This window comes from Mustela erminea, chromosome 12, assembly GCF_009829155.1.
Source record: "Mustela erminea isolate mMusErm1 chromosome 12, mMusErm1.Pri, whole genome shotgun sequence".
Lineage (NCBI taxonomy): Eukaryota > Metazoa > Chordata > Mammalia > Carnivora > Mustelidae > Mustela > Mustela erminea.
The window spans coordinates 2,493,438-2,520,512 of record NC_045625.1 but is presented as its reverse complement, the minus strand read 5'-3'; the positions used below and the strand labels follow the sequence as shown (position 1 = coordinate 2,520,512).

At 64.1% G+C, this 27,075-nt stretch overlaps 3 protein-coding genes across 5 annotated transcripts; all 3 read right to left on the bottom strand.

Moving 5' to 3' along the window:
• Positions 1–1,152: 1,152 nt before the first annotated feature.
• LOC116571030 (uterocalin) lies at positions 1,153–6,128 on the bottom strand. The gene is made up of 6 exons (XM_032308717.1): positions 5,881–6,128; positions 5,114–5,247; positions 4,242–4,315; positions 3,955–4,068; positions 3,142–3,237; positions 1,153–2,429 (listed from the first exon to the last, which is right to left on the bottom strand). Exons 1-6 carry the CDS (start codon positions 5,989–5,991, stop codon positions 2,404–2,406), a joined length of 555 nt encoding a protein of 184 aa, XP_032164608.1. The 5' UTR covers positions 5,992–6,128; the 3' UTR covers positions 1,153–2,403.
• An 8,609-nt stretch (positions 6,129–14,737) lies between these two features.
• On the bottom strand, positions 14,738–18,261 carry LOC116570409 (beta-lactoglobulin-1-like). Of its 2 annotated transcripts, none has more exons than XM_032307517.1 (7): positions 18,120–18,261; positions 17,567–17,706; positions 17,161–17,234; positions 16,163–16,273; positions 15,574–15,678; positions 15,275–15,319; positions 14,738–14,891 (listed from the first exon to the last, which is right to left on the bottom strand). In XM_032307517.1, exons 1-6 carry the CDS (start codon positions 18,213–18,215, stop codon positions 15,303–15,305), a joined length of 543 nt encoding a protein of 180 aa, XP_032163408.1. In that variant the 5' UTR covers positions 18,216–18,261; the 3' UTR covers positions 14,738–14,891; positions 15,275–15,302. The 2 variants fall into 2 exon arrangements, with proteins under 2 accessions (XP_032163408.1, XP_032163410.1); XM_032307519.1 differs by having other exon boundaries at positions 14,738–14,853.
• Positions 18,262–22,967: 4,706 nt separating this feature from the next.
• On the bottom strand, positions 22,968–26,849 carry LOC116571018 (beta-lactoglobulin-2-like). 2 transcript variants are annotated; one of them, XM_032308691.1, is made up of 7 exons: positions 26,650–26,849; positions 26,058–26,197; positions 25,431–25,504; positions 24,509–24,622; positions 23,802–23,906; positions 23,506–23,550; positions 22,968–23,123 (listed from the first exon to the last, which is right to left on the bottom strand). In XM_032308691.1, the coding sequence occupies exons 1-6, from the start codon at positions 26,743–26,745 to the stop codon at positions 23,534–23,536; spliced, it is 546 nt and encodes a 181-aa protein (XP_032164582.1). In that variant the 5' UTR covers positions 26,746–26,849; the 3' UTR covers positions 22,968–23,123; positions 23,506–23,533. The 2 variants fall into 2 exon arrangements, with proteins under 2 accessions (XP_032164582.1, XP_032164583.1); XM_032308692.1 differs by having other exon boundaries at positions 22,968–23,085.
• Positions 26,850–27,075: the final 226 nt, after the last annotated feature.

Below are 27,075 nucleotides of genomic sequence, written 5' to 3'. Positions count from 1 at the left end.
CCCCCTCGACACCTGCTGGGCAGGCCCAGGGGACATCCTGGAAGGGTCTCTAATGTTCTACCTTTAACAAAACCATGGGATCAGACCGAAAGCACCGTGAGTTCCCTGGCTTCTTTGGGATGAGGATGGGTCAGCGTGTTCTTGTCTAGAATTCCCAGGTCCAAGGACAGGTCTGTCCAGAGGACATGAAGCCGGGTCCCCCAGAACAGCCCCCCATTTCCATCGCTCCGAGCAACAGTGCACTTCCCCACACCACGGGCGCCAATTGAGCTATAAAAAAACACTTAATTTAGCCAACCTGATAAGTAAAATAGCGTCTCTTTTTCTAGGAATCCTTGTGAGGTCAAACCTCCCCTTACGCTATAATGACCCGCTGTCTGACACGTGACGGTACAAACGGTCGGTGTCTGTGCTCTGCTCACTTCTCGCGCGCTGGGGTCCTCTCCGTGAGCTCTGACGGATAGCTTCCGAGAGGTCGTGTGGGCCCTCTGTCAAGCTTCTTGACAATATTAATTTCCGGTTTGGATTTTAATTTTGGTGAGGATGTTTCTGAGACATCGAAAGCATAATTACCATCTTTTCCCCTGATATTTATATCTGTCGGGTGGGGACCCATCCCTGAGCTAGAGACAGACTTTCAAGGTTTTATGTTTGGCCAGAGTCACCGGGAATTAATTTTAAGATAATGCAGAGTGAGGCAGCTAAACTGAATTTTTTTTCCCTCCAAATCTCTTAGCCATTTCTCCCAGCACTATTTATTGAATAAATAATGTCTTTAAAGATGGGCCATTTGTACACCGCACTGTGCCTATGCTTGCTAGTGTTCATTTCTTGACTCTACTCCCTGGTCGTTCTTCTGTCCCCGAGCTGAGTCTGTACAGTTGTGATTGCTGTTGGGTCCTGCTCGCACTCACGGAACGGTACCTGTGGGGCTCCTCTCTAAACATGTCAAAACTTTCGATCTTTCGTGTGGGTTCTAGATTTGGGTTTTTGGTTCTGGGTAAAGATCCCACTGGAATATATTTTTAAAGATTTTATTTATTTACTTATTTGAGAGAGAGAGAGAGATCGGGCACACAACGGGGGGAGAGGCAGGCAGAGGCGGGGGGAGAGGCAGGCAGAGGCAGAGGGAGAGGCATGTTCCCCGCTGAGCAGGGAGCCCGATGCGGGGCTCGATCCCAGGACCTCGAGATCGTGACCCGAGCGGAAGGCAGACGCTTCACTGCTGGAGCCCCCAGGGGCCCTCGCCCCGCCCAGCTGAAATATTGATTGAATTTCTTGGAGGCACAGGTTACCCTGAGGATTATTACATATTTATGATATTGAAGACTATGCAGGAAACCCCATGTCCATTTACTTAAGTCACTTTCTCACTGTCCCCGAGGAAGGACTTGAACATTTTTTCTCTGTATAAAGTCTGCAGATTTCTGGCTAAATGAGCATTACTTTCTCATTGTACCGCGGCCATTCTGGGTCTGGAATTTGGGTTTTCTGATTCGCAGGCAAGCATCGTGCTTTGAGCACCCGCTGGTCTCGCGGAGCGTCTGAGCGCGGCAGGTGGACGTCTGCGGGGGGCCGGGTGGCTCCGGGGCGCTGGTGCTGACCCCAAGCGCTTGGTTGGGCGTGGGGGATGCTGCCTTGCGGAGGCGTGGCCGTCGGAGGGGGCGTGGCCATCCGAAGGGGCGTGGCCGTCGGAGGGGCGTGGTCTTGCCTTGGCAGGAGCGGTTCTGGGGCAGGATCTGGTCATACCTGTCTCTGACATTTCCAGACGGCCCGTGTTGGAGGCCGCTGACCCAGTTTCCCCAGCGCCTGCCCTTCCCTGGGTTGTTTTCTGCTCACCCGGGAAGAAGGGACAGCTTGGGTCCAGCCACTGTCCTACTGGCCCCCTTGACCTTCAGGAAAGGGTGCTGGCTGTCTCGGCTCCCCTGTCGTGCGGGTGCCCGGACCTGTCTCCCTGGCTCTTCTGTGGGAGCGCGTGGGTGGGTACTGGGCGCCCTCGGTGCTCTCTGACCTGGGCGGGCGTGAGGCTTGGCTCCCCGGCCCCGTGCACCTCTCCGGAGTTGACCCAGAGCAGGACCCAGGTGGAAGCAGGTCAGAGGAGCCCCAGCCCAGACCCTAGCGGGGTTGTCCCCTGCGCCACTGCAGTGCTGTGTCTGTGGTGGCCCAGAGCCCTGGGGGCTGCGGGGCCCCTCCCGGCCACTCACAGCATTCTCATGCCCTTGGGCCCGGCTGGGGGAGGCCAGGAAGGGGACGGCTGGAGGCTGGGCTCAGGCTCAGGCTTGAGGGGCTGCCTCAGGTGGCCCAGGGGTTCAGGAGGCCCCAGGGCAAGCAAGGCAGGGGGAGGGGAGGGAGGCCAGGGCAGGGGTCAGGAGGGCCAGGCAGAACATCTCCGGCGGCCCTGACCTAGGCTTCAGCTGCGGGGCACCGGGCTGTGGAGGGGAGAGGACAGGATGGGGATCCCAAGGTTTTGTCCCTTTGAAACCAACCAACCCGGCGTGCAGCCGGCAGCCCTCGCTGGGGAGCAGCTTGCCTTCTGCAGCGCAGCACCCACGGGCCACCATTCCTGCCACGGCCCTGTGCGGCCACCTGTCCTGCCACGGCCACCCAGACTCCACCCCCCACTGCCCCTCGGGTCGCCCCCCCTTGCCTCCAGGCATTGTTGACCCTGCGGCGCGGCCATGCTGCCCTGCTCCGGGCTCCCTTGTCCCTGACAGATCAGGGACGGGCCTGCAGTGACCCCGGGTAAGCCGGGAGAGGGCTGGAGGGTGTGTCTGTCTTGTTCTCCATGCTTCCCCGACTGCCGCCCTGAACAGCCTGGCATGCGTGTGTTGATGGACTGAACGGCACACGGGGAAGGGGCTTGTTTCCAAGCCCCTCAGACCCCAGAGCCCTAATTCACAGATTGGGGACGGATATTGTGCCCAGGTCGCTGTGTTCTAGGGGTTTCGTGCCATCTGGCAGGCAAGGCGCCCGGCACTGGGCTGACCGGCTGCGGCCTGGGAGAGGCTGCCCATATTTTTGCTTGCTCTGGTCTTGTGCCTGTCACTGCTCCTAGGGGTTCCGGGCCCGGCGAGTGAGGCCCCAGCATGGTGGCCTGGTCTTGGCGGGGGGGGGGGGGTGTGTCCGGAGCGCCGTGCTTACCGTCGAGGTTGAAGACAGGGGCTTTCTGCAGGTGAAATCTGTCCGCGTACTCAAGGAACTTCTGCAGCCACGTGGGGTCCCCGCGCGTTCTTCTGGCTGAAGTCAGAGGGGCCCAGAGTCCAGAGGCCGTGGCTTTTCTCCGAGTGCCCCTCCCCTTGCTGACTGGCTGGTGGCTGCGGCCTCAGCCCTCCCTGGTCCCCTCCATCCTCGTCTGCCCCGGGAGCAGGTCCGCCCTTGGCGGAGTAGGGACAGCGCTCCTTCCCCGGGCACGTCAGGCCCCAGCCCTGTGGGGGGCCCCTTCACACGGCAGCCTGCTGCCTGCGCCACTCGGCCAGCCCGGGACACCCCCCGCCGCCTCCATCTAGTCCTCAGGCGCCCCCACCCACCAGCCCATCCTCCACACCTCCCGGGGGACGCCCCCCACCCCGGTCTGCCCCACGTGCCTCTTCCACTTTCTGGGCCTCACGGGACTCAGGGCCTTTAGGATCCTTGACTAGCTCCCTGGTCAAGACCGGGGGGGCTTTCTGTTCTAACAGTGTCCCCGCTCCCGGGACACACATGTGCGCGTGCACGCACATGCACACGCAGACACACATGTACGCACACTCCCACACGTGCGCACCGCGGGCGAATCTGAGTGAACTCCAGAGGGAGTGAGCGGGCAGGTGCAGGGCTGCCCCACGTGAAGGACAGGCCCCCCGGGGGAAGCACCCACAGGGTCCCTGGTGGAGCCAGCACCCCCGGAGCCCCCATCCCCCTAAGCCCAGGTGTTGGGCAGAGGCCCCGGCCGGCATCCAGAGAACCGCCACCTACCCAGAAGAGCCCACAGGCTGGTGACCTCGCCAGCATCCTCGAGGCGGATGTAAAGAATGAGGCTACTGTAGTCCGTGCTCACGAAGCAGACGTGCATGCTGGTGCCTCCTACCACTGTGGGCGACCCCCACCCGGCGACAGGTGAAGCCTCTCTCCTCTACCCCCCCGACAGGACCCCGGACAGCGCAGGACCCCGGGAGTCTGTCTCCCTCCAGCCCCCACCCTGGTTCGGGACATTGAGCGTCCCTGGCCAGCACGGCACCCAGGCCAGAGGGCGGGCTACTCACAGGAGCCTTGGTACTGGCCTTGGAGCCCGGTTGGGTGGACGGTGATGTTCACTCCTTGGCACACCCCCTCTCCCCTGGGGAAAAGAGGGGCCTATGGTGGTCAAGATCTCTTCCTGTCTTCCAGCCCCTGGGGACATCAGAGGTGCCCTGGCTGAGGTCCCAGGTGTCTGCCGGAGTCTCTCGGCTCCCTGGGCTCCAGAGGTCATCCAGCTGGGGCACAGGGCTAGGGGGCAGGAGGGAGGAACCAGCGAGTTCCTTGTTGCTGGAATGGAGCCAGACCTCCTGGAAGGAATGGGGCCCAGTCTGTCCTTGGCTTGTAGCTCTAGGTCCATGGGTGGGGACCAGGTCCTGGCTGTCCCTAGTCACTGGGCTCCACACATAGGCCCCTCCTTTTTGGCCCCCCGCCCCGGGGTCTTCAGTGTCTCCGCTGGGGTGGTTGGGGTGGGGGCGGGTGCCCGCGGACCCTGGGAGCGCATGGCCCTTGGGGTGGTGTCTGTGGCCAAGCACCAGCAAGGCTGTGGCTCTGACTTGGGGTTCTCAAGGCCCTGGGCGCAGGACATGTCTAGGTATGGCTGACAGCAGCACAGCATGTCATCACCGTGGATGCTCCCCATCACCTGACCAGTGTGAAACCCAGGGCTGCCCCGGCTTCTGTGGTTTCCACGGCGGGAGGGACCAGGCGTGTACGGGTCTGTCCCTGGCCCCTCGTCGTAAGGCTCTGGGGCTTCTGAAGTTAGATTTACACCTCTTGGGGGGGTCTCAAGCCTGCAACTTAGTGCCTTATGTCCCTCTGGTCCTCCCCACTGGTCACCGTCCCTTGGGAGGCCTCCGGGCGGGCTCACTCTTCGAGGGGCTGCAGAGGCCATGCTTACGTCCAGAACAAGACGAACTCCACGTCCTCGCCCCGTGTCCAAATGGAATGGAGGCCGAGCCTCAGGGGGTCGTCTGGGGAGACCAGGTGGGCCCGGCTGGCAGCCAGCTGGACAGTCAGCCAGCGTCCCTCCACCTGCGGGGTGCAAGGTGCGGGGGCTGGACACTCCCTGGCCCGAGTCCCCACTCTCAGGCCCCAGCACCCCAGCGCTGAGCGCCGCCCGGGGAGCTCAAGGGCCAGCAGGGTATGCTGGCGGGGAAGACAGCTGGTCCTTTGGAAATGGCCTCCTCTGTGAGGCTGCCCTCTGTCCCCTTCTTGCCTCTCCCTGCCCCGCTTCCCTCAGCTCCTCCCGTGTCTGGTCGTAGCGCTGTCCCCTGCTGGGTTCCAGACGCCCTGGCCGGGTCTGGGGAGGTGAGAGGGACGCCCCGGAACCACACCGAGTGCTGGCCTGGCTCCAGCCACGCTCGCCACAGTGCTGGGTGCTGGGCAGATGGGACAGGCAGGCAGGGGGACCCTGGGCCCCTCTTTGCCCCCAGGGCCGAGCGGGAGTGCGAGGACCCTCCATTCCTGTCTGGGCTGGGCAGACTCCGCGAGAAGCAGCTGTCCCTTTGCGAGCCTGTGCCTGGGCCCAGGCCGCCCCTCGCCTCTCGGCTGGCCTCTCTCCCCGGGTCCCGCTCCCGGAGGCTGCCGCGCTGCCGTGCCAAGCCCCCAGGGGCACCTGCCTCCTCGTCCCAGGACTGTGCCTGGGCCCTGACCCGGCTCTGTTACCTCGTGGGCATTAAACCCGGGCTGTACCGGCACGTCATCTAGGGTCTTCTGGGCACCGGCCAGGCCCAGGCTGAGGGCCAGCAGCAGCAGTGGTCCCCTCTGCGGGGCCATGACCGCTGGGTCCGAGGGAGAGGAGGCCCGGCAGCCGGGTCCTTTCTTCTTGGGCGTCCTCCAGAGGCCACTTGTCAGAAGACCGTCCCTGCCAGGCTCCCTGAACACTCAGAATTGTTCCCACGGGAGGATGCGGCCTCCCCGACACCCACCTGGGCTCTGAGGGAGGGGGCGGGGCCCAGGTCATTGGACCTGGGCGGCGGGTGCCGTCGGGGCAGTCTGGCCACATTGCTGGCTGTCCTGGGCGTCCCCTCACCCGCGGGAGCTCAGCTCCTCCTCCCGACAGGCGCTCCTCTGGGGGCATCCGTGCTCTGTCCGAGCCGGGGCCGCCCTCCCCGCTTCTCCCCTTCCGCCGTCCTGGGAGGCGAGCGGGGAGGGAAGGCGGGAGGCGGAGGCGCGCAGACTCGGGATGGCGCCCGGCTCGCTGGCTTGAACCCCGGGCCCCGTGGGGCTGGTTCACATTGCCCACGGCCTCTCCCCTCACGGCCACTCAAACCAGACTCCAGCAGCCGCTGGCCCACCACCCTCTCCCGGGGCCCTCCAAGCTGCATGACCCTGCGGGCCAGCGTTCAGACGAGAGCCTGGAGCAGAGGCAGAGCCTATTTGCAGCTTTACAGCTCGGGAAGGGGCACAGAGGGCAGGACGGCCATGGGGGAGGGGGACAGGGAGGACAGGACACTCCAGAGGTGGACATGGGGGGACAAGACAATGTCCCTGGGATTGCATCTTGGAGGGTCTGAGGAACCAGCCCAGAGGGAACCCTCCCCTCCATGTGCCCGGGACATTTGGCTCCCACGTCAGGGGGCTTCAGGTGATCTCCTCTGTCTGTCCGCTCTCCTGGGAGCCTGCCCCTTCCCTGCGTCCTCCCGCTGGTCCCCCCGGCCCCCATACCCGTGGCCTGCTGAGGCGGCCGAGCACCCTGGATCCGGGCCGGTGCTCCGAGCGTCCGTGAAGCCGCGGGGTCACCGGGCTCCGGACTCGGCTCCTCGGCTGCCCTCCTGCGCGGTTCCCGGAGGGGTCTGGGGGCCCCCATGAGTCTAGGCTACAGTGTCCAATTCTCTGACTGACTCTCCACTTTCCCGTGAGCCGTGTCCACTGGAGCCCGGCTATCTGGGTCACACCAGGAGTGAGAACCGGTCACGCTGGGTTCACCCAGGCGGGGCTGCGGGATCCTATCCTGTCCGCTGCAGCCGCCCAGACGGGCGCCCCAAATCCCCTGGGGGCTGCGAGGAACACCCAGGAGTGGCAGGAAAGCTGGGGGGCTGGTCAGCCCTGGCGTCTCTGAGGACATGGCTGGGCTGAGCAGGTGGCCGCTGCCCCCACCTGGGGGAGGGGACAGGAGGCTCAGGCTGCAGTGTTCCAGGGCTTTGAGGTCAGACAGGACGTTTGGGTGGGAGCGTCCTGCTTCCGTCTTTGGACCTGGCTCCTGGTCCCCATGCCCAGGTGGCGCTGACTTGCTTTGGGGCTCGCAGGGTGGAGAGGACCTCGCAGTCACACGGGAGAGCTGTGGACCGCTGTTCCTGTGCTGGGGGGTGGGGGCGGCCGGGGCGACTCTGTGAGGTCCACAGTGGGCCCGGCCCCAGGCAGAGCCGGACCCCGGGGCCCGGAGACCAGAGCTGGGCCAACGGAGCCATGGTGGGGCTGAAGGCAGACTTTACCCCTGAGCCCAGACACCAGAGGCGGGGGGTCTGCAGAGCGGGGACTGTGTCCCTCGGAAGGAGGGACGGGGTACGGTCCAGAAGCCCTGACGGGAGGAGCGTGGCACGGCGGCAGACCATGCTCTGTCCCAGAGCGGACCCCGCCTCCTGCCAGGCACCTGCGGGCACCGGGAGGTGCTGACAGGTCGACAGAGCCTTCCTGAACGTGTAGCCTGCCCGGGTGCTCCACGCGTGGACGCACAACTGACAGGGTCACCTCGTGGAAGGGGTGACCGCTAAGCTGTGTGCTGGGGTGAGGCTGGGCGAGGGGAGGAGGGAACAGTGCTCTAGAGGGTGGAAGGGCATGTGCGAGAGCCCTGAGGCACGTGGGGGACGTGGGGGACGGCTGACGGAGGGAGCCCAGGTCTGAGGGCCGTGGGAACGTGGGGGTGTTGGGGAGGTGAGGGCGCTCCCGGAGGTCACCAAGGCCAGGGCACAGGAGCTCCTGGGTCACGTGTAGAGTGTGGATTTCATCAGTGGGACGGCAGCTGGTGGTGATGTTCTGGCAAGATTCCTGGGCTGCGAGGCCATCAGGGTCACACCTCCTCGCGGAGGCGGGGCTGGCGGGGAGGGGGCCTGGAGGCCATGCTGGAGACCAGCCCCCCAGCCGCGGGGCAGCCAGTCAGCCAGGAGGGCCGAGGCCAGAGAGAGCCGGGGCCGGCAGTGCCCGGATGTGGAGTTGTGGAAACTGCTCCGGGCGGTGCGGGGGTGGGGGCGGGGGACGTCGGGAACGTCCCGGACAGCGGCTCCCACGCCTCAGATCCTTTCCCACAAACGTTAAAAAATGTACACACGCTGGAAATGAAAAGACTTCTGCTGGGCAGCGGGAGCGGCGATGGTGGGGTGGGGGCGCGGTGTGTTTGGGGGCTGGAGCGGAGCCCGGGGTAGGGGTTTTCGTCCTGGTGCTCCCGAATCTTTCCCCTCCCTCGTGCTATCTCCCCCTGCCCCCTCTGCCCCGGTGTACAGGCCATGGACATCAGAGGTCAGCACCAGAGTGTCTGCTGTGCGCTCTGGGTCCTGGACCCTGCCCTGACCGAGCTCTGTCCTGCGCCCACCTCCTGCGCCGGGAGCCCCGGGACTCAGAGCTGCCCCCATGGATAGGCGAGCTGCTCTTACCGTCATCATGCCCACCCGCGCCTGGGGCTGGGGTGCTGTCCCGCCCGGCCTTTCCGGGGTCCCCCATCACCCCAGACACAGTGAGAGCCGCTCCAGGCCTCCGAGAGGTCACCAGCACCTTCACCAAGGAGGTGTCTCCGCGGGCATCCAGGGTGGGACTTCAGATGACAGCCCACGGCTCTTCCGGGCCTCCCTCTGCCCCGGGAGGGGTCTAGCGTCTGACTTGGGGCGGGCCTGGGGGAGAGGGCCGGTGCGCTGGGCAGGATGCCAGGGACGTGGGCCCGGGCTCCACCTGGCAGCTCGCACACGCTGGTCACGTCACGCCTGGCCTCGGGGACCTAGGACAGTCACGGCCACGTCAGAGGGGAGCTCAGAAGGCTCTGGCTCACACGTCCTTGCAGACCCGAGGTCCAGCCCATGCCGTGGACGTCACCGAAGCACTCTAGCAAGACCCACTTGTGGACGTCCGAAATGGCTCTCCAGGAGGGGTTGGGCCTGGCCTGAGTGAAGAGGGAGACTGGCAGGAGCGGGACTGTGAGCCTCTGGGGCCAATGTCCCCCCGCATTTCTGCGCTGCCGGTTGGGCCGGTGTTTTTCGGGGGGCTCGGGTGCCACCCAGCGGCCGCCCTGGGGATTGCAGCGCTCCACGCTGGGCGGGACCCGCCAACCGCTTCTTGTCCTGCCGCGGATCCGGCATTAGGGTTCCAGGTGAGGACAGGAGAGCTTCTTGCTCGCTTGTGACCACCAAGGCTGCGCCCGGCTTTGAGGCCGCCCCTGGCCCAGGCTGTTCAGAATGTGTAGCGCCCAAGGCACAGAACAGACTTCTACCTTCTAGAGATAGGCACGAGCCACAGAAAGCCCCACGTCAGGGCGTGGGGACCGGTGTCCTGGAGCGGAGTGGGGCTCTGCCGTCCGGGCTCCCCACCCAACCCACCGCGGGATTTCTTCGGAGAGGTTTTGGTAATTAGGTGGGAAGTGGACGGGAGCCAGGGGCCAGCGAGCCGAGCAGGGCCGGGCTGTGGTTTGGAGAAACGAGGCTCCTTCCTAGGAAGGACCCGTGGAGAGCCAGGGAAGCAGAGACGGCTGTGCCGGGAGCCTTGTCCGGGCTTGTACGCACATTAGGGAGGGTTGGGCACGGTTTGGGGGACACCCCACTCCCGGGAACGGCATGCCAGTCGGGTGTGTGTGGGTCCGTTTCTGGGCTCTTCACCCCGTCCCACTGATTGGTGTGTCTTTGCCCCTACAAACACCGCAGTCCTGATTCCTTGGGCTGTATAGTAAGATGTGAAATTTAATAGGCCGATTCCTCCGATTCAATTATTTTTTCCAGAATTACGTTCGCTATTCTGATAGCTTCGTGCTTCCGTATAAACTTAGAAAAATCCCACGTATGTCTACAAAAAGCCCTGCTGGGGTTTCGGTAGGAACCGCGCGAACGCTGCGCGCCAGCCTGCGGACGGACGTCTTTCTCTCCGCCGAGCCTCCGCTCGCGAGCGCCGTAGGCCTGTTTATTGAGAAGAGCCTTGATTCCCTCAGCAACGGCGCATTCCCCCGGCGTGCGGACCCTGCGCGTGTTTCACGAGCTTCGCACCCCAGTCTTCCACCATCTTGGGGGTGACTAACACCGGCATCTTGAATGTCAGTGTCCACACGTCCTCGCTAGGATGCAGAAACGTCATCGGTTTTCTGGGTTTATCTGATCTGAAACCTCGGTGAGCTCGGCACTTCCAGGAGTTTCCTTCTGTTTGTTTCTCTAGATTCCCGAGGACGTCCCACCTCGATCTTCGTGTCCTCTGCAAACACGGGTACTTTTCTTTCTTCCTTTCGGGTCTGTGTGCCTTTTATTACCTTTGCGTGCCCTGTTGCCCTGGTTGGCAGCTCTGCACCGTGATGAGTGGGTCGGGGGGTCGGGGGTCGGGCATCTTTACCGCCTTCTCCGCCGCTCACCGTCCGTCCGTCGTGGTCGGCGGCATTCCTCGTGCCCCACGAGGGACAGCGTTAATTCTCTTGTTTTCTTTAAGACGTAATCATTTATTTTAGAGAGAGAGAGAGAGAGAGCGTATGAGTGGGAGAGGCAGAGGGACAGGGAGAGAGGATCTCGGCAGGCTTCCCGTTGAGGGCAGAGCCGGACACTCGGGGCTCGATCCCACGACCCCGAGAGCGCAGCCCGAGCGGAAACCAAGCGTTGGGTGCTCACCTGACGGAGCCATCCGGGCGCCCCGAGTGCGGTGTCAATCCTACGGTGTTTGCAGATGCCTTTATCAAGTTGAGGGAACCCCCTCTAATCCCATTGTCTGAGGATTTTTGAAAAAATCACAAGTAGATGCTGAATTTTGTCAAAGGCTTTTTCTACGTTGCCTGCGATGCTCACGTGATTTTTCTTTGGGATCCTAGTAACACGGCGCGTTACACTGACTGGTTTTCAAGTGCTGAATGGCCCCCGCATCCCTGGTGTACATCCCACCTTGTCACGGCGTGTAATTATTTTTTTAAAATTTTTTTAAAGATTTTATTTATTTGTCAGAGCGAGCACAGGCAGACAGAGTGGAAGGCAGAGGCAGACGGAGAATCAGGCTCCCACTGAGCAGGGAGCCCGATGTGGGACTCGATCCCAGGACGTTGGGACCATGACCTGAGCCGAAGGCAGCAGCTTAACCCACTGAGCCACCCAGGCACCCCCGGTGTATAATTATTTTCATATGTTGCCGAATTCTGTTTGTTAATATTTTGTTAAGGATTGTTGCATCCGTATTGATGAGAAACATTAGCCTACAATTTTCTCCTTTTTAAAAAAAAAGCTCTTTGTGTGGTTTTGGCACCCGCGCAGTATTAGCTTCATAAAGCAAATAAGGAAATGTTCTTTTCTCTTTCATGTTCTGCAGGAGGTTGTGCGGCATTCAGACCGATTCTTCGAAGATGTGCTGCGATTCTCCTGTGAAATCATCTGGGCCAGAAAAAGTCTTTGTGTGGAGTTTTAAAATCAGGAATTCGATTTTCCGGCAAGTGTAGGGCTATTCAGATTGTCTGGTTCCTGTGGGATTAGTTGTGGTAGCTTGTAGTTTCCGAGGAGTTGGCCCGTTTCATCTAAAGCGTCGCACTGGTGTGTAGAGGCGGTTGTGACCTTCACTTCTTGTCCTCTGACGCCTGTAGGGGCCGTGGCGAGATCCCACTTCCGTTCCCGAGTTAATAATTGGTGTCTTCTGTCTCGTGCCGGCTCCGTCATGCTGGGCGTCCCCTTCCCAGTGCCCACGCCTTTCCTTTCTTCTCCTGATCTCTCTGCGCCGAGAACGTCGGCCCGAGGCTCAGCAGGGCTACGCTGGGCCGTCAGTCTCCCGGGGAAAGCAAGCAGTTTCTTACGACTAAGAATGACGTTCGCTGGTTGTGTGTTTTGGTTGTTGTTTTGTTTTTGTTTTTAATGATCGGTTTAAGGGAGCTCCTTTCCAGGCCTAGGTAGGACTGTATTTCATTCCGCTTCCTTCTAGCTGAGTGACGGCGTCGGCCCAGAAGCGGGGAACGGTGTTGGCGCGTGAGCCTCTCAGGACGGAGCCCGGAGCGGACGGCCTGCGCCCTCTCGGTATCTAGGTTTTCCCTCTGGTATGGTGACCGGGGACCTCCCGGGGTGCCTGTTTGATGATCATCTGGATTCCTGCATGACCGTGAGGTCCAATGTGCCCGGTAATCTGTGGAGGAAGTCGCAATAATCACGAATCACGACATAAATCGGACGTTTTGAGGCCCTGAGATCTTCAGGCTGTTTGGTGACGCAGCATCAACCAGCTGATGTTGGACGACACCTTCGGTATGTGCAAAGTTTGCCTCATGAAAGGGATATGACGCTTTTGGAACATATTCTAAAAACTAGTTAAAGCTGCTTATATGGGGGCACCTGGGTGGCACAGCGGGTTCAAGCCTCTGCCTTTGGCTCCGGTCACGATCCCAGGGTCCTGGGATCGAGCCCCGCATCGGGCTCCTTGCTCGGCAGGGAGCCTGCTTCCCTCTCTGCCTCCGGCTGTCTCTCTGCCTGCTTGTGATCTCTCTCTGTCAAATAAATAAAATAAAAAAAAAAACAAACCAACTGCCTGCATGAGCATTTCACGGCTCTCCGAGCTATTGAAGTTTTGATGTTTCCTAACACGGAAATGTCCTTGACTCTCTGGGTTGAATCATGATGTGTTGAATTCATTGTTCGAGTCAACCTGCTAATAAATTACTTAGAGGTTTGGGTCTTTATCCCCAGAGGGGGGCCATCCTTCTCTCCCTCCCGCTGCGTCCTCCTCCTCCAGGTTGGCCGTCGGCCCGTCCCGCAAGTTCCCGTCTATGTCTACACGCCCGGACGACTGGATGAGCCAGGAGTCACCTGATCGCAGCCGGCTGAGGTCTGGGGCTGCTCTTTAAAAAATTAAAAAAATAGGGGACCCTGGGGGGCTCGGGTCATGATCTCAGGGTCGTGAGGTCGAGCCCGGCATTGGGCCCCACACTCAGCGCGGAGCCTGCTTGGGTCTCTCTCTCCCTCGGCCCCTCCCGCCGGTGCCCAGTGCGCGCCCGTTCTCCGAGTCACGGCACCACGTTCGCAGGAGCCGAGACGGGCGGCAGCCCGCGTCCTGCTGGGCATGAGCGGGTGAGGGAGACGCGGTGCGCAGACAGCACGGAGCCCTGCCCGTCCCGAACGCAGACGGAGTCTCGCCGTTTGTGACGACACGCACTGACCCAGAGGACGCTGAGCAGGACAGAGGAGAAGAAACACTATTTGATCGCACGTGAATGTGGAATCTGAGAAACACATGGAAAAATAAATCACGAACAAAAACACAGACTCACAAATACAGAGAACGCACTGGTGGTTGCCAGCGTGGGGGCCAACCCGGGGGAGGGGAGGAGGGGTACGGCCTCTAGCTATGGCAGGAGGAGCCGTGCGGACGAGACGTGCCGCGCGGGGGACACCGTCAGACGTGCCAACACGACCACCGCGCCAGCTTCCAGGGCGGAGCGCTGTGCTGGGTACAGAGGCCGCTGGGCCGGATCCCTGAGGCTGATATACCATCGCGGCTCATCTATGCCTCCGTTCAAATATTAAAAAAATATATATATTTTAAATTAGTTTTTAAAGTTTTCCTTTTAGCTCAAATGGTGATTAGTGTTTTTCCAGAAGTGTATCTGTAACACATGTATCTAATTTTACACATATAAAAATATGTGTATATATTATATCTAAGTTGTTCCTTTTTAAAGATTTTATTTATTTATTTGACAGAGATCACAAACAAGCAGAGAGGCAGGCAGAGAGAGGAGGAAGCAGGCTCCCCGCTGAGCAGAGAGCCCAATGCAGGGCTCGATCCCAGGACCCTGAGATCATGACCTGAGGCGAAGGCAGAGGCTTTAACCCACTGAGCCCCCCAGGTGTCCCTCAGTTGTTCTTGGTATTTAAGAGCCCCTGCTTCTCTCTGTACCCTACATCAGGGACGCTGAATGTGTGGAAACAGGTCTCCTTTCCACCTTTGACTGCTGTCCTGGGACCCACTGACTGGGGACCCCTCTATTTCGTCCCAGCCCAGGGCAGGTCGGGGCATCGGCACGTGGAGCTCGTGCCCAGGCTTCCTGGTTGCAATCACCCTCCTGTTTCTGGACGCGACCGTGAGGGTCCCAGGGCTGCGTTTTCGGAAGAGAATGGATTGATGGGCAAGTAACGCACGTACGGTTCTCGGTCGGTGTTTACTACATCAGGGCCCACACGTTCCTGGCCCGTCCTTTGTGAAGGTCGTGCAGCCCACAGCCTATCGGGCCCGCTGTCCCCTGAGACCCTTTTATCGCGTTTGTCAGGTTTAAGAGAGACCCCATGATGAGTGCTGATCCCCAGATGTTGCGGGCCGTGGTGCCGAAGCCCGAACCCTGCCTCCCGCGCCCGACGACCAAGAAAGACCCAGGCAGACTGCCGGCTGCTTCATCCCTTTATTGCTGGAGGAGGAGGCTCAGAGCAGGGGCCCCGAGGACCCCGCAGCCTGAACAGGAGCAGGTCCGGGAGCCCCGGGTGGGCTCCGTCCCTCCTGATTCCTCTGATGGGGCAGGAAGGGGACGATGTCATCTCTGGGACCTGAAACGGACGCGACTCCCCTGTGACTCCCGGGGAGCCTGCTGGGCCCTCGCCAGCCCCTCCCGGCCTGGGGTTGTGGGACGGCCTCTCCGCCTCAGGCTGAGTGGTGGGCAGCCCACGCCAGGCCCCACACCCTTGCCCAGAAGAGGCCGCGGGGACATCTGTGCGAGAGCTTGACTGGGACATGGGGAGGACATCCCAGGAAGGCCACGGGAGAGAGGGTGTCCGTGGCCAGCCTGGCCCCTGCGGTCACCAGGAGGGACGGCAGGTTCCAGCCATTCCCGCAGAGGGACCAGCACCCAATGGAGGGGAGCTGGGGGTCCCCTGGGACGCCTCCCCACCGTGCGTGTGCCCAGGACGTGGGGGCAGGGCTGGTACGTTACCGCAGGAGCAGGTCAGGCAGGAGCTCCCCTAGACGCGGCACTGCTCTGTTGGTGGGGGAGGGGAGAGCCATGGCGGGGGTCACAAGTCGCCAGGACAGCCCTGGGCCCAGAGGGGTGCGGCAGAGGGGCTGGGGCGGGAGGACCCCGTCTCGGGGGCTCTGCTCTTCCCACTCCCCCATCCTGGGCGGTCTGGGAAGCGGGGGGCCACCATGGGAGGCAGGGGGGCCCAGCGCTGGCGGCTGTCCGATGGGCGAGCCCACGCGGGGGCGAGCGGGGACGAGGGGTGTGGAGGGAATCACCTTCCACCTGCGTCGGGTTGAGGAAGAGCCGGATGTGCACGGGCAGGGTCTTGAGGGTTTTGTCGAATTTCTGCACGACCTCGTTGTCGACCTTCAGGGTCCTGGCTGTGGGGGGCGGCGGGTCAGGCCTGGGCTCCAGGGTCCCTGTCCCCTCCCCTTCCTCCCAGGATGGCTTGTGGACAGGAGGAGAGGGCCCAGCCCCTAGGCCAGGGTCTCAGCAGCATAGCTGAGCCCCCAGAAAGTGCTTCATTCGGGCAAACCTGGAATGTCTCTGCCTTGTGCTATGGCTTCTCCTGGCTTGCATTTCATTAAGAACATTAGCGCCAACAAAAGCTTCTAATTAGTATTAATCTTTTGACCAAGCCAGGAACACTAAGCGCAGCCCCTTGACCCAGCAGCCACCCTCCTGGCCCCTTTCGATTTCTGATGCAGTGTGCACTGGGCCACCCCTGGGGAAAAACGGGGACCCCCAGGCCCGCCGGCCCATAGGGCACTGCGCTGTCCATTTTCTGGGTGCCCAAGGTGCCGGCAGGGGGTCCTCAGCCACTGTCCCACTCAGGGAGACCTCGCGTGCATGGCCAGCGCCTACCCAGGTACTGGCACATCAGTGTCGGCGGGGCGGTGCCCGTGTTCTCCACGCAGAAGAAAAGGTAGTTGTCATAGTCGGTGTCGAGCACGAAGAGCTGGTTCTCCTCCAGATCTGGGGGTGAAGAGAAGGGTCAAAGTGGAGATGGAGTCCTGTCCAGCAGGAGCACCCCTCCCGCGTGCTGGCGGGCACCCAGAGCACCCCCGGGCGGCACCAGCGCGGGCACGGCCAGAGGCAGCAGGAGAGGCGAGGGAGAGGAGAGGCGAAGCCCCGGAGCACGAAGCCCCTGGGGCGGGCGAGAGGCGGCGTGTGTGGTGGGACCGGGCGGGGAGGAGAGGCTGCACACAGACCACGTCCGTGCGGCAGGGAGGAGCGGGAGGGCTCGGGGGCGGGGGGGGGGGGCACGACCAGCACTGGGAGGAGAGGGCCCGGGAGGAGGGGGCAGAAGGCCCAGGCCCTGGAGAGGCGTGGGTTCTGGAGGGGACAGGGAGGGTCAGGGTGGCCTGGAGCAACGCTGAAGCAGAGAAACAAGTAGAATTTTCCGGGGGATCCCCACAAGACGTTTCAGTGCCTCCTTTGTTCTATTTTACCACTAAGTTCTCCATTTGTGTGTTTTATGATTCACCCCCAGCCCCCGCGAACGTTGCCATCCGCGACAGAGAATGCAGAGAAGGACGTGCTGGCGTCCGTCCCGCCGCCCCCGACGGTGCGCCGCGTCCCCTCATCCAGCGGAGTCCAGGGGCTCGGCGGGAGCTGCGCGTCCCAGCCGTCCGGAGCGAGCGGGAGCTGCTCCGTGTGAGCCAGAAGACGCTCCGAGGACAGTCGTGGGGGAGGAAACTCTCGCGGCGGGGGCTGCACACCACACCCGAGAGGCTGGAGGCCGGAGGCCCAGAGCTTGGGCAGAGCACGGCCCGTGTGAGAGCGGGGCACGCGCAGGGGCCCACCGCACCCTCCCGGCGCCAGGACGGTCGCCTCCCGGGGACGGCGCTGGGGACGCCTACCTTTGATGTTGAACTTGGCTGCGCACTCAGTTTTCTCCGCAAAGACCTTCTTCTCAACACACTTGTTGTCTTCCCTGAAGGGTGGTGACAGCATTAGGGGGTGACGCTGAACTTGTTCTCGCTATGGTCCCTCATAGCAGACAGGGCTCATGGCAGGACCAGCCCAGGCCTCCAGGGCCCCGGCCCCATGGCTGCCCAGCGGCCTCCTCACGGTCCTCTCTGCCCACGGACCTGAGGCCACCCTGTGTGGTGGGCCTGCCGGCCCGGAGCCCGGGGTGGGGTCACGAGGGCACTGGGAACCAGCCAGAGGGAGCCGGCTGCCATCAGGACCCTGCCCTGCCCGCCCCCCGGCCTATCCACCACCCCTCTCCCTGCTGGCCCCAACCCCGGGCGGGGGCACACCCACCGTTTGCGCAGAATGATCTCCAGATTGTTCTCGGGGGTGGGTCTCAGCTCCTGGACGTACACTCTCAGGGGGGCGGTCTCGGAGTCCAGGAGGGAGATGTCGCTGGCCGCCATGGCCATGGAGTGCCACATCCCAGCCACCTGGGGACGGGGCCTTGAGTGCCATGGGGGGCGGGAAGGGGCCCGGTCCCCCCAGGGCTCTCCCTCCCACCCGGGCAGAGGCCCAGTCTAACTGGGGCGGCCGTCAGTGGGCTCTGGAGGACCCCGGGCCGTCCACCAGACACGGGGCTACACGATTTCCTCGCTGGAAAGAACACCCCAGTGTTCCCCAGATGGGTCCGGATACACATCAGACACGTTCTCTAGAACCTTCTGGATCTTGGGAAACCAAGGGACAAGCTGCCCCGAAGACAGAGAGGCAGGGGTGGCTTGCCGACCTCAAGGGTCCGGCTCGTGCCTGTGTGGCCCCCCGAGTCCCCACTGCCCTGCCCGGCCTGCGGCTCCCCCCACCCCCGCCCCGCCCCGGCCCCGCCCCGCCCCCACCGTACTCCCACCTTCTGCAGGTCCATGTTCCTCGTGGCCTGGGGGATGTCGATGGCCTGGAGGCCACACACAAGGGCCAGGCCCAGGGCGAGCTGGAGACACCTCATGGCTGCGGCTGTGACACGCTGAGCTCCCGGGAGTGAGGAAGGCCGGGCTGCGGGCTCGGGCCCTTATATGGGGGCCGGGGGGACTGCAAGCCAGCCCCGTCCCGGCCCCCCGGGCACGCGGTTCCCCGAATCCCCTGGGGCCCCTCCCCAGAGCCCCAGGGCTTCCTCCCCCAGGACAATAGGAGGCCTTTTCCCTCTCAGTGGGAACAGGAAGGTCCCCGTGTGCCCGGAGCCTGGACAGTTCCTGGCAGCCCCAGAGGGAGGCTCCGGGGCCAGGGCCGGGGGGTGGGTGCGGGCACTTCCTGGGTCACGAACGTGGGCTACAGCAGGTCAGAATCAGCACCGAGGACAGCTGTGCCCGGGAGGCTGGGCCAGCCCCAGGGTCCGTGGACCATGAGCCCGTGGGTGGCCATCTGTCCTGCGCAAGGGACAGACGTCACCTACACCTTTACCCTCCTCCTTTCTGGCGCCCCCATCCCCGGGCCACCCACCGTGCCTGCCCTCCCTGAAGGTCACAGTCCTTCCTGGTGTTTCTCCTGCTTCACTCTCCCCTCAGGCTTCCGCTCCTCCCTGGTCACCGCACCCACCCATGGCAGGAAGGGGCGCGGGCGGCTTCTGGTGGCCCCGAGGATGGGCCTGGCCAGCCGCGAGCGCTCTGCGAACATGGGATGCTGAGTAACAGCGACGGACGGGTAGCGACGGGCGGGCGGCGGCTGCGGGCATCGGCGTGGTGGCCCCTCGGGGGGCGGTGCACGCACGGGCAGCTCGGGCAGGTTCCGCGTGACTCTGTGTGCTGGTGAAGGCCACACGGTGGGAATCCCGCATCTGCTCGCTCCCACGTTTTCCTGACGCGCTTCCCGGGGCTCCTTGTGTGAGCTGTCACCAGGGACCCAGGAGCTCCAGGGGTGTCCCTGGCAGAAGAACGTGTCCCGCTGACCCCTGTTGTCCGGGCAGCCCCCGCAGGGGATATGGGCGCCCCGTGTCCCAGGCGGAGCCCGACACGCCCGACGGTTAACCTGCTCATGTGGGGGAGGCGGGCTTCAGGGCGGAGGAAGGAGCAGCAAGGGAGACAGCTGCCTCCAGCGCGTCCCACAGAGGGACAGCCTCGCTCTCCTGATGCCCAGAAGTGTTGGGCCTTCCCGGGTGGCCCACAGCTTGTGCTCGGGGCCTCGGTGCCCCCGTGTCATCACCGTCCGCGTCTTGGAGGATAAGGTCGCTTCTGCTCTAGCTCTGGGTTCTCTTCCGTGGGGACCAGGTGTCCCTGTGCCAGGAGGGAGCCCACCCCTCCTGCGGGATGGTGGGCCTGGGCCCACTGGGCTCCTGACTCGGGGACAAGGCGGTCACTCAGGTGTGGCCCTCCGGTGGCATCCAAGCCCTGTGACCCCGGCGTCTCCTGGGGCAGGTGGCAGGTCTCAATGTGGGCGTGGCTCCTGCTCAGGGAGGCTCTGCGCCGGGGGACCACGGTTCCACTTGGGTGGGGGTTGAGCAAAGGGTGGAGGAACGGACCTTCCTGCTGCCCAGTGAGGCGGGCGTCTGGCGGGCTCAGCAGGGGCACCCTGTGCACAGCAGCCCCCCCGGCCCTCCCATTCCGCCTGCAGCCCTGGGACAGCCTGCCACGGTCAGCGTGTTCACGGTGTGCACTGAGCCACTGGCAGTGCAGTGGGTGGGCTGGCGTCCCCCCAAAACCTGTGTCCCCCTGGAACCTCTGAATGTGACCTTATTTGGAAACAAGTCCTGTACAGCTGTGATGACATCCGATGAGGCCCATGGGAGCAGGGGCTAACGTCTAGTGTCCTTTTAAGAGAAAATGGACACAGTGGGGACCCAGGGAGGAGGCCGTGTGACGACGGAGCCAGAATCTGGAGGGACAGAGACAGGGGGTGCCTGGCATCGCCGCGGCGCCTGGGGATGAAGAGGCCCGGACCCTCCCTGGGGCCTTCGGAGGGAGCATGGCCCTGTCCACACCTTGACCTTGGGCTTTGGATCTCTGAACTGGGGGAGAACTGGCTTCTGTCCACCGCAGACCCCAGCGGGCCGGACCCAGTGGCTCTGGCAGGCGTCCCCTGTGCCGCGGCTGCGAGGCGGGAGGCTGCGCTCCTAATCCCACCCGGCCTCCAGACGGATCCGCCGGTGAGAAGCCAACGCCGTTTTCTGGTGAACTTGGGAGGCGCAGGTCCCACCACCTACGGGAACATCTGCTTGGCACGGGGCTCGGAGGTGCTGTCGTGTTCCTGCCTGTGGGGGCCAACACGGGGCCAGACAGTTGTCTGTCCAGAAACGGTGTTCTGCGGAGCTCCGCTGCAGAGACACGTGGCCTCCCGCGGTTTGTGCTGTCTGGGGAGTGGGAGACCCAGGCCCTGGGGGTCCCACTTTCCCAGGTCGCTGCCCCAGCCAGTGGGGCCTGGGAGGAGACTGGGCCCTGCAGGCGCTCCCCCTGCTCCCCGCCCCTGGGACTCCCCGTGATTTGGAAGTGGGGTCGGAGAGCAGGCCTGTCCCTGCGGGAGCTGGGAGTTAACGTTCTTAGGCTGAACTCCCGGGGCCAGGGAGGGTCAGTGGGACTTTATTCTGTGAGAGCCCCTCTTGCATGCGCCGCCCTGTCTCCCGGGGACCCCTCCCCCAGCAGGCGTCTGCGTGGCTCAGGAACAGGAGTCTGCGTTTTGCTGGGTGTGACCGTGGGGCCGACACCCGATGCCCCCAGGCTTGCACAGCTGTGGGTCCCTTTCTCCTGGAAACAGCCCCGTTCCCGGTGCGGGCTCCCTCCCTGCACGGATCCGTGGCATACCGGGAGGACCCCGCGGCCCGGCCCCCCGCGCAGCGGATGCTCGTCTTGCTGCTGATGTCGCTGTCGCAGAACAGACACTGTAGTGAGCCAAAGGGGCCCCCGGGGTGTCACCAAACAGTGTCTCTTTGTTTTTTATACATTTCTTATTTATTCATTTGAGAGAGAGCGCGCAGGCACGAGTGGGGAGAGGGAGAAGCAGGTTTCCTGCCGAACCCAGAGCCCATGCGGGGCTGGATCCCAGGACCCCGGGATCATGACCTGAGCCAAAGGCAGATGCTTCTCTGTGGCCCCGACCGCTCTTCTGCAGAAAGGCCAGGGTGGCTTGCCCTGAAACCTCCTTTGAAAACCCTCTTATGCCAAATAATCTCGGGGTTCGCACCGAAGCTGGGTGCTCGGTGTGTGTGAAGCCTGATTCTGAAATGAGCCCAGCCTCAGGCCCGGCCTCCTGTGGAAGGGGGTGGTGTCCAGAGGCGGCTTCCCGTGGGAGGGGCCCCATGGATCTTTTTGGCCAGGGCACTGGGTAACCTGGTGTCACAGGAGGGACTCTTGTTTGATCCAGGCAGGGAATGAGCCGCCCTGGGCTGCCTTCTGCTACCTGGCCAGTGTTAGGACACGCTGGGGCGCGGTCCCCTTCTCTCCAGTGGGGGCGCCCAGGGCAGCCTGCCACTGTCTGATCCCAGGTCCCAGACCACATGGCCTTCCTCGTCCCCCTGCCAGGCTGGTGGGATGTCCAGGGCTCGTATCTGTGGGGCAGCCCGGAGGAGCACGGAGCTGGCGTTGCCGACTTTCAACAAGGGGTGGCGGCAGGAGGACCCAGCAGGAAGCAGGGCAGTCCGCAGACCTCAGGCTGGCCCTGATGTGGGGTCCTGAGGCCCCCGTGGCAGGGGGTGGCGGTGGCCACGAAGGCGGGACCGTGAGACTGCGGCGGCGGTGGCCGGCAGCTGGAGGAGCCTGAGCTCTCGGGACCCCCACCCACCACTCCCGTCCTCTCCACGGGGCAGAGGAGGAGCAGACACGGGGCGGCGAGGGGGCCTGCCCAGGTCCCCAGCAAGCAGGTCGCACAGGCCGGCCTGCAGTCCGCGCTCTTGGCCACAGCACCCACACCTCACTGCACCATCGGCTGCGTGACCCAGAGGACCGCTAACTAGGGTGGAACCCCGGCTCTGTGCGGGGCGCCCCGCACATCCAGTGACCTGTGGTCGGACCCCATCACTGTGTCTCCGGGGCTGGAACCTGGGTGGGACCCTTCAGAGGACGTTTTTATCGGTGTTAGAGCAGGGTTGGAACTGCGGGGCCTGGGGGTGGGGGCAGGGGTCCACGTCCAACTCTGCCTTGACCGGGCTGTGTGCCCTGGAGGCTGGGAGCTGCTTGGCCACCCTCCCTCGGGGTGGACGGGGGGCGGGGGGCGGCTGCCCTCCGAGGGCTGGTGAGGATTCAAGGAAGGCCCTCACAGCCTCGGCGTGCAAGGGTCGGGACATTTTCCAGCTGCCACTGGTCTCTTGGGGGGAGCGGGTCCCCTCTGCAGCGGCTCCCCTGCTGGGAGCCCGGAGCCCTAACTGGAAGGCGGGGCTGGGGAGGGGGCCCTGTGATGCTGCTGTCTCGGCATCTGTCTGTCCCCAGCGCAGGCTGTGTCCCCTCCCCACCCTGGAGACACAACACCCCCACCTCCAGGACGGAGGGACAGCAGGAGGAACCAAGAAGACCCCCGAGACATTTCTCTCTCAAGAAATGGAACCGAAAACTTATGCGTCTCCAGGTGTCTCCCTGTCAGCACACAGGGCTTCCGCGGTCCTGGGGCGAGGGAGGTGCCACGCACAGTAACGGGGGACTGTGGCCAACACTCCTTATGCTGGGGCGGGGATGATAAGGGGCCCTGTTGGGACCCACGCCGACACCACCCCGCCCCCACCCCACTCCCCAAGCTGTGCATCCCGCGCCCGACGACCAAGAAAGACCCAGGCAGACTGCCGGCTGCTTCATCCCTTTATTGCTGGAGGAGGAGGCTCAGAGCAGGGGCCCCGAGGACCCCGCGGCCTGAGCAGGAGCAGGTCTGGGAGCCCCGGGTGGGCTCGGTCCCTCCTGATTCCTCTGATGGGGCAGGAAGGGGACGATGTCATCTCTGGGACCTGAAACGGACGCGACTCCCCTGTGACTCCCGGGGAGCCTGCTGGGCCCTCGCCAGCCCCTCCCGGCCTGGGGTTGTGGGACGGCCTCTCCGCCTCAGGCTGAGTGGTGGGCAGCCCACGCCAGGCCCCACACCCTTGCCCAGAAGAGGCCGCGGGGACATCTGTGCGAGAGCTTGACTGGGACATGGGGAGGACATCCCAGGAAGGCCACGGGAGAGAGGGTGTCCGTGGCCAGCCTGGCCCCTGCGGTCACCAGGAGGGACGGCAGGTTCCAGCCATTCCTGCAGAGGGACCAAGGCCTGATAGAGGGGAACTAGGGGTCTCCTGGGACGCCCCCCACAGTGCGTGTGCCCAGGACGTGGGGGCAGGGCTGGTACGTTACCGCAGGAGCAGGTCAGGCAGGAGCTCCCCTAGACGCGGCACTGCTCTGTTGGTGGGGGAGGGGAGAGCCGTGGGCGGGTCACAAGTCGCCAGGACAGCCCTGGGCCCAGAGGGGTGCGGCAGAGGGGTTGGGGCGGGAGGACCCCTCCTCGGGGGCTCTGCACCTCTCACCCTCCCGATCCCGGGGAATGAGGGCCACAGGGAAGGAAGACGTTGTCCCAATGTCTCTGGAACCCCTGACAGGCACCCTGAGCTGGGACCGCAGGTGGGGAGGGCCTGCGGCAGGCCGGAGCTCACCCTTCCCCTGGCTCAGGTCCAGGATGATCCGCATGGGTACCGGCAGGGTCTGGAGGGCTCTGTCGAATTTCTCCATGACCTCGTTGTCGACCTCCAGGGTCCTGGCTGTGGGGGGCGGTGGGTCAGTCCCCGGGCCGTGGGGCTTTGACGACCTCGGGGAGCTGCGGGGGCCCCGGCCAGGGAGTGACTGCCGGAGGACGTGCTGGGAAGCGTCCTGCGGTCAGCTCCCAAGGTGGCATCCGGGGCTCAGCCCACCCGCCTGCGGGGTCCCTGTCCCCTCCCCTTCCTCCTGTGACGGCGCTGGGAACAGAGGGCTCCCCGCACCGGCAGCCACTGACTTATGGACCCGGGAGCCTCAGCTGCCTCAGCGCCGTGGGCCCCTCGGGGACCTCGGGGAGAGACGCCCAAGCACAGCAGCAAGCCTGGTACTGAGCTTCCGAGGGTGCGTCCGAATGTCGCCCTCCAGAGTTGCGTTCAGGTCGGAACAGTTCTGAGACCACTAGAAATCTCCTTCCTGGCTGGTTTCGGATTCTTACTGACGCGTTCTACCCACTGCCCCGTGCAGCCCCTCTGCTCGTGGACACACCCTCGGCCTGTCGCTCGTCCCTGAGTCCCCCACACCGGTGCTGACGGGAGCCCCGGGGGCTGGGGCGGCCCCTCCCCCTCTCGGGAGCCCCCCCAACCCCTGCAGGGCTCCCGTTACGCACCCAGGTACTGGCACATGATGCCGTTCGCAGCGCGGGGCACGGGCGCCTCCATGCAGAAGAACAGGTAGTGGGTGTCGTCTGTGTCCAGCACGGAAACCCTTCTTTCCCCTTGGTCTGGAACAGAGGTGGGAACAGAGGCCCGACGTCTGTCTGTGTGCCCCTGGGGCCTCCCGCGCTGGCACGGCCACTTCCCCAAAGCCGAGGGCCCGCCCCCTCCTTCCCAGGCCTCGTCTCCCCTCCGTTCAGTTCCACAGCTGCTACCGAGATCCCCACGGAATCGGCAGAGAGCCGGTGGGCTGTGGTGGCAGGGGAGGGCTGGCAGCCATGGGGAGGGCCCGGCGTCTGTCCCAGAGGAGGCCGAGGGTGGGGCGGGGGTCTGCTGGACCCAGGGGACAGTGCGGTATGGAAAGGAGGGACCGAGGCTGGTGAGGTCCAGAACGTTCCAGAAGCAGGTTCCAGGACCAAGAGGCAAATGCACAGTGTGTTTAGCCAGAGGTCGGGCCTGGGGGAACGTCCAAGGAGCCACAGGCTGCCGGTCCCTGAGCAGGGGGGTCCCCTCACACCCGCCCTCAGACGCGTCCCCCCACGGACCCCCACCTGCACGGCCGTACAGACGCCACAGCGAGCCAGATGCGGCTCTGCTGTCTTCCCACGCCCAGCAGGGAGCGCAGGGGCCGGGAGGAGGCTGAGTCCCGGACGGAGTGGGGTCCCCAGGCCTCATACCCCTCGGGAGTGCCCTTCATGGCCTTTGTGGCGTAGGCGCAGGAGAAGCAGGGCCCGACTCCTTCCTGCCGCCGGGATGCGGGGCTTCCGAGGAGCCCCCAGTGCCCAGCGTGGGAGGGGACACTGCTTGTCCAGAGCTGCCCGAGGGGAGAGGCCTGGGGGCGCGGGGGGCCCTCAGGCGTGGAGTCGGTGCACTTACCGTCGATGGTGAACACGGCGGGGTCCTCGGTCTTCTGGGCCATGATGTTCTCCTCAACACAGGTTCTGTTTTCCCTGAAAAGCCAGAGTGTGGGGGGTCGTCCATGAACCCCAGTGTGGGGACAGGAGCGGCTCCAGGAAGCGTCCACAAGCCCCGCGCACGCCCAGCCTCGTCTGGCCCCGGGCCGGCTGAGGGCAGTGCCGTGAGAGCGTGGCCGGATGTGAGCGGCCCCTGGCCCTGATCAGGTGACGTGGTCAAGTGGGCAATGGGGCAGACCAAGCCGGCTGGCCGGGACACCTGCTGGTGGCCGAGAGCCCGTGTCAGAAAACTGACCCTGTCTGGGAGGGGCTGGGTTACAGCACTTCCAGGGACCTCGTCATGGGGACACTCAGAGTTCCTGGAGCGCCGGCCGCCGCTCTGCCTGCGGAGCTGGGGCCGCCCTGTGGGGTCGGCCTGTTGGCCCAGAGCCCGGAGGGTCCCCACGGCACCGGGAATCACCCAGACGGAGTCGGCTTCCATCAGGACCCTGCCCTCCCACACCCCTCCACGCCTCCCTGCCCGCCCCCCTGCCCCACCCGGCGGAGCTAGGCCCTCGCTGCCCCCAACCCCGAGCGGGGGCACACCCACCGTTTGCGCAGAATGATCTCCAGGTTGTTCTCGGGGGTGGGTCTCAGTTCCTGGACGTACACTCTCAGGGGGGCGGTCTCGGAGTCCAGGAGGGAGATGTCGCTGGCCGCCATGGCCATGGAGTGCCACATCCCAGCCACCTGGGGACGGGGCCTTGAGTGCCATGGGGGACAAGAAGGGGCCTGGCCCCCCCAGGGCTCCCCCTCCCACCCCCCTGCTGGGTGGTCTCCTGCACGCATTTCCCAGCAGCCCTGCAAGTGCGCTAGGACCTGGCACATCTGAGGGTCCCTGCCCCGTGCCGAAGCCCACGCGGGGTTCTTGCATGTTCGTAACTCCCACCGTCTCCACCCCAGCTCTGTCCTGAGTAAGCTCCCACTCAAGGCGTGGCCCCGTCGTACGTGACTCCACTCCGGGGGCGAGAGCGGGACAGGGAGGTGGCTGGAGCCAGCATTCGAGGGGACAGAGACGTGCCTGAGCTCTTTGCTTCAGTGTCTGCCCTTAGATGTCTGCAGCCGGGCCCTCCTGCCCTCTGTCAGTCACCCTGGCCCCGGCCCTGGTCCTGGCCCCCAGCACCCACCCCACAGGCCCCTACCTTTCTTATATCCAGGTTCCTCGTGGTCTGGGGGATGTCGATGGCCTGGAGGCCACACACAAGGGCCAGGCCCAGGGCGAGCTGGAGACACCTCATGGCTGCGGCTGTGACACGCTGAGCTCCCGGGAGTGAGGAAGGCCAGGCCGCGGGCTCGGGCCCTTATATGGGGGCCGGGGGCCTGCAAGCCAGTCCCATCCCGGCCCCCCGGGCACGCGGTTCCCCGAATCCCCCGGGGCCCCTCCCCAGACCTCCAGGGCTTCCTCCCCCAGGACAATAGGAGGCCTTTTCCCTCTCAGTGGGAACAGGAAGGTCCCCGTGTGCCCGGAGCCTGGACAGTTCCTGGCAGCCCCAGAGGGAGGCTCCGGGGCCGGGTGGGTGCGGGCTGGCGCCGGCGGCAGGAACACGTCCCGGGTCACAAACGTGGGC